The sequence below is a fragment of the Seriola lalandi genome, unplaced genomic scaffold (assembly GCF_002814215.2).
Source record: "Seriola lalandi dorsalis isolate HSWRI2012SDOR001 ecotype SW California unplaced genomic scaffold, Sedor1 jcf7180002050490, whole genome shotgun sequence".
Lineage (NCBI taxonomy): Eukaryota > Metazoa > Chordata > Actinopteri > Carangiformes > Carangidae > Seriola > Seriola lalandi.
This window is the reverse complement of record NW_019521043.1, coordinates 14584-20063: the sequence shown is the minus strand read 5'-3', so window position 1 is coordinate 20063 and position 5480 is coordinate 14584. Positions and strand designations below refer to the sequence as shown.

Below are 5480 nucleotides of genomic sequence, written 5' to 3'. Positions count from 1 at the left end.
ACTTTTACTGTGAAACTGTGACTACAGGAAGTGCCTTTGCTGTGATACTGTGAATGCTGGAAGTAATTTTGTTATAAGGAAGTTTTTTTTTTTACTGGGATGCTGTACTCTTGTACTGATGGACTATTTTTACCCTGTGGTAGTGGTATTTTTACTTCAATAAAAGTTTACAAATAAACGCCAATCAAATCAAATCAAAGAAGAAGAAGAAGAAGAGGAGAGGACGTTGGGCGGGAGCAGGTAAGATTACTACAGTGTTCATAATTTCAACTGAAGTGGTTTCAAGTAATGTTTTTTAGATACAAGATGACAGTTTGAGTCGGTAAACTAAAGTAGGACGACGAAAGAATATTTCCAGATTGAAAGAGTTACCAATTCAGCGAAGAGTATTTACGACGTTAACTGTCACCGTGACAGTAATATTGCTGACGCCATGTTGCGCGGGAATCTCTCTCATGTCTTTACATTCCAAACTTTCTCCGGAAAGTAACGTCTGTTTTTTTCCCCCGTAAATGTTTATGTCACATTATCATAACCTTAACCTTACCCCTGCCCCTTACCACCTGGCCCAAACCTCACGTGAACACTTACCTGCCCACTCCTCAGCCATGTAACCCAATGTGTAAGTTTAGCGTTACGTTACAAGGCTCAGTTACAGAGCATGAATATTTGGTCTGGCAGCATTCAGGGTTATTCACAGGGATGTTAAAATGGTTAAATTGGTATTTTATTGACTAAACCAAAAAATAAGAACTGCAATGAAAGACAGAAAAAGTCAACGCGGGAGAGAAAGTGAAAGTGAAAGTGAACTTTACAGTTCAATATCACAATATCATATCATAGCTGTTGAACTGTATTGATTTATATAGAGAGATGTTTCTGTTATTTAGGCTACCCCCATTGATATGAATTGAGTGGCTAAAATAATAATAACATCTTTCCTTATAACGCAATACATCATGAATGTAGGATGTATTACAGGACTACTGTATTAGTATTAGCTAGGTTTACCTAATAAACTGCCAACTGTATGTGCAAGATTGACTCCCACCAATTATTATATTAAATTATATTGTACTATATTTTGAGTAATGTAATTAAAAGATATTTTAACATATCAGCACACAGTAGGTCAAATCTATTTAAACCTGTTATCTTTTTCTGTTTATGTAAAGTGGAAGTCTCACTTTGTTCCTACTGACATAGGAATTGCTATTGACCTCTCTGTTGTCACAGAACAAAGGTAAATAATAATTCTCACACTGCTAAGAAAACAATAGGATGTAGAACCTGAACCTTAGGACAGAACCATGAAGGCTGAGGCAGGACGAGTGTTACTATGGCATCGTTTTTATTTCATAATCAATGTCTTGCTATGTACAATCATGCATCATTTTATAATTTGAGTGTCACTAATTAACCTCCCAGACTAAAAGACAGAAGATGAGTGATTGTGGGGATGAGGAGAAGCGACGAGTGTCACAAGGACCCATCGATCTGTCTGATCCATTGCCGCCTGATGAAGTCTTACATTCACCTGTCAGTGATGAAGCTGGACCCTCACACAGACCGTAAGCTCACACTGTTTATGCTGTAAACTTGCTAATTAAAGTCAACTGAGCCTCAGGCTGAAACACAGAATCAGATAACGTCTCTATCTACTTATATTTGATATATTTGATCAGTCCAATCACTCAGGAGCGATACCTGCTGATCCTTTAGGCTCGCAGGGCTGGAGCCAATCCCAGCTGACCCTGGGCCAGAGTCAAGGTGCACCCTGTACAACAATAAATATAAAAGAAATCCAGTGCAATAAATACTACAAATTCTTCAATAAACATAAAGCTCCAACTGGAAAAAAGTAATGTGTACCATATAAAATCACAGTGAGTTATTTAAGAAACCAATAGCAGCAGGGACAAAAGAGTTCTTAAATCTATTAGTTCTGCATCTTAGCAGATTGTACCTGCGACCGAACGGAAGCAGTATGAGCTCCCTGAACGAAGGGTGGCTCCGATTGGCCAGAATTCTGTGGGCCTTGTTCAGAGCCCTGACCTTATATAGGAAGGGAAGGTAGGGCTGCAGCTGATGATAATGATCCCAGGTGGAGGTAACTAAGGACTTCAGTATCAATTAAATGTAGCACGTAGTAATATGTAAGTGTATATGTAAATTAAAAGGTTTCAGGCAGATTGTGCAAACGTTGTGTTGATAGAAATTAGAAAGTTAAATGAGAAGTTAAATAACATCCTCAAATAACACGTTCATGTCTGTACAATAAATAGGAAGCTACATTCAGGAGAAGGTTAGCTTAGCTTAGCACAAAGACTGGAAACACTCAGCCTGTCTCTGTCTGAAGGTGATGACATCACATATGAGCAACTGTAAATATACTGTAACTAATCAACTCTGTAATTACAGATCTCTTTCTGGGCAATTGTTGCGTTGTAAAAGTAAATTGCATAGACCTGTCAGTGATCCCCTTTGGAAACTCTTCAGGTTTGGATTTTGTCACTTCCTGTTTTATTTTGTAGTTGGTTTCCTTGTGTGTCTTAATGTTTTTACTTCCTGTCTTGGTCCTGTTTCTCTTTGTGGTGATTGTCTGCCCCGCCCTAATGTGTTTCACCTGTGTTCAATCACCTTTGTGTCTATATAGTCTCTCTGTGTGCTCCGGTTCGTCTGTTCATGTCGGCTGTGGTATCCCCTGTGTCTCCGGTTGTTGTTCCTTGTGTACCCTCGTGCTTTGTTTTGTTGTTTCATGCATTTTGTAAGTTCTTCAGTTAATAAACTTTTTTGCATCTCCTTCCCCTGTGTTGGCTGCATTTGGGTTTACCGTGACACCAACCTCCCTTGGTTACAGCCGGTGGGACGTCAGCGATGCAGTTGGATCCTCACACAGACCGTAAGCTCACACTGTTTATGCTGTAAACTTGCTAATTAAAGTCAACTGAGCCGCAGGCTGAAACACAGAAACAGATAACGTCTGTATCTACTTATATTTGATATTGTTGATCAGTCCAATCACTGAGGAGCGATACCTGCTGATCCTTTAGGCTCGCAGGGCTGGAGCCAATCCCAGCTGACCCTGGGCAAGAATCAAGGTGCACCTTGTACAACAATGAATATAAAAGAAATCGAGTGCAATAAATACTACAAATTCTTCAATAAACACAAAGCTCCAACTGGAAAAAAGTAATGTGTACCATATAAAATCACAGTGAGTTATTTAAGAAACCAATAGCAGCAGGGACAAAAGAGTTCTTAAATCTATTAGTTCTGCATCTTGGCAGTTTGTACCTGTGACGGAAGCAGTATGAGCTCCCTGAACGAAGGGTGGCTCCAATCGGCCAGAATTCTCTGGGCCTTGTTCAGAGCCCTGACCTTATATAGGAAGGGAAGGTAGGGCTGCAGCTAATGATAATGATCCCAGGTGGAGGTAACTAAGGACTTCAGTATCGATTAAATGTGGCATGTAGTAATATGTAAGTTAAAAGGTTTCAGGCAGGGGCGTCGAGTGGCGCAGTGGGTTGAGCAGGCGCCCCATATGTAGAGGCTACAGTCCTCGCTGCAGTCGGCCCCGTTTCGAATCCCGCATTGGACGGCCCTTTACTGCATGTCATGCCCCCTCTCTCTGCCTCCCCATTTCCTGTCTCTCTACTATCCTGTCCAATAAAGGCACAAAAGCCCCCAAAAAATAAAGGTTTCAGGCAGATTGTGCAAACGTGTTAATATAGATTAGAAAGTTAAATGAGAAGTTAAATAACATCCTCAAATAACAAGGTCATGTCTGTACAATAAATAGGAAGCTACATTCAGGAGATGCTTAGCTTAGCTTAGCACAAAGACTGGTGTAGCGTACATACGTGGCCTGGCTTCAGTCACAAGCCCTTAAGGAAGTTCATTATAAGGACATGCAGAGTTACGGACCCACAATTGACACTTTGTGACTCTTCCCATCATCAAACTATCAAATTGATAGGAAACAGAGACAAAGGACCCCTCTTCCACAAACAGACCATGCTTTTAGCTTGTCCGAACGACACAGAACCAGACCAAAGGTCAAAGGGTCAAAGCTCCAGAGGATCAACCAATGGACACCAGACAACTGGAGAATATAGGCAAAATCTCCAGTTTGTAACAATAAGACTCTGTCTAATGATATTTGATTGTTTCTTGTAAAGGACAAGTAACAACAAAAGGACTGATTAACACTAAGGTGTGAATCCTGGCCTGTCTGTGCCATGCATGAACACACACACACACACACCAACCTCTCTTCCTCTGTCCCTCTCTAGATAAGAGTAATAAACTACAACCCACATTCCAATCCTGGGTAGTGACCAGCAGAACACTCTTCACAGACACAGATCTGAGGAAGAATGTAAAATTAAATATCTAACTGTTCCCTAACTCATGAGATTTTCCCATGCAATAATTTAACCCCAAACTTCTATCCCATAGAATGTTTGAAATGTAACATGTAGATTTTAAGACAAGGTCCTTCATGTGGCCATACTGTCAGCATCCTTCATGAGGTAACACACACTACATGACATCCAGCATGTCCATATTATTATTATTATTATCATTACAGTCAAAGAACTGCTGTGTAATCCACATTTATAAAATATTAGCTTTGGGAAATGCTTATATTGTTGTTGACCAATTAACCACTTGTATCAGGATTAATTCCAGGTTTGAAGGATGTAATATGAAATCAACACTCCTATTACTCCTCTCTGCCATTATTAGTGCAAGTAGTTTTATATGTTATTTCACTTAATGTTTTGTGGTCATGGTGGAAGACGGATGTGTGAGTTTATAAGTAAACTCTAGAATTAGATTATTCCAAAGTTCAGTGGAAAATTACTCTCTTCTCCAAGTGGAAACACAGGGGAAGACGGGTGATGCCCATGAAACATGCGCCAGCCCCCCACGGGATAAAACAGTCGTGAACAATTCACACGTTGGTCAGAAGCCCCGAAAATCAGTTCAGAACAGGCCAGAAGAGAAAGAAAAGTCAGAGAAACCCAGATGACAAGAAGATGCGAGAAGCGAGAAACGATGCAGACACTAGAAGCTGAGATCTTTGCTCAAAGCCCGGCTCTGTAGCCATGGAAACTCTTAGCTCTAAGCTGCTCGCCACAAACTCATGGCTCTTAGTCATTTTTGCACTTTTCGCATCTTTTATTTTTCTTTGCCACAAGCTCCAAGTAACATCATTTTTGTCTCTATGCGCGATCTTTAATTTTTATAAGCCAAGTCAAGACCAACTGAACCAAAACAACAGAAGTGCCTCAGAGTAATTTTGTAACTTTTAATCATCATCAAGTTTTCCTTTTTGAAGATTTTGACAACTTTAGAGTCATCTGGTCAACACCAGCCTCCTCTAAAGTTATCCAACCACAGTGAAGAGCATTAGAGTTTATTTCGCATCAACCCACAAGAGACACCAGCAGATAACATCTGCACGACCGCCT

General features: G+C 40.3%; 1 protein-coding gene across 1 annotated transcript in view; it reads left to right on the top strand.

Moving 5' to 3' along the window:
* The first annotated feature begins 61 nt into the window (after positions 1-61).
* Positions 62-5480, top strand: part of LOC147819690 (uncharacterized) — an 11649-nt gene continuing 6230 nt past the window's right edge. The window contains exons 1-4 of the mRNA XM_087171951.1: positions 62-240; positions 1429-1571; positions 2422-2499; positions 2861-2902. Coding sequence (XP_087028077.1) covers positions 1444-1571; positions 2422-2499; positions 2861-2902 — 248 coding nt within the window. The 5' untranslated portion in view covers positions 62-240; positions 1429-1443. The remainder of the gene's footprint in view (positions 241-1428; positions 1572-2421; positions 2500-2860; positions 2903-5480) is intronic.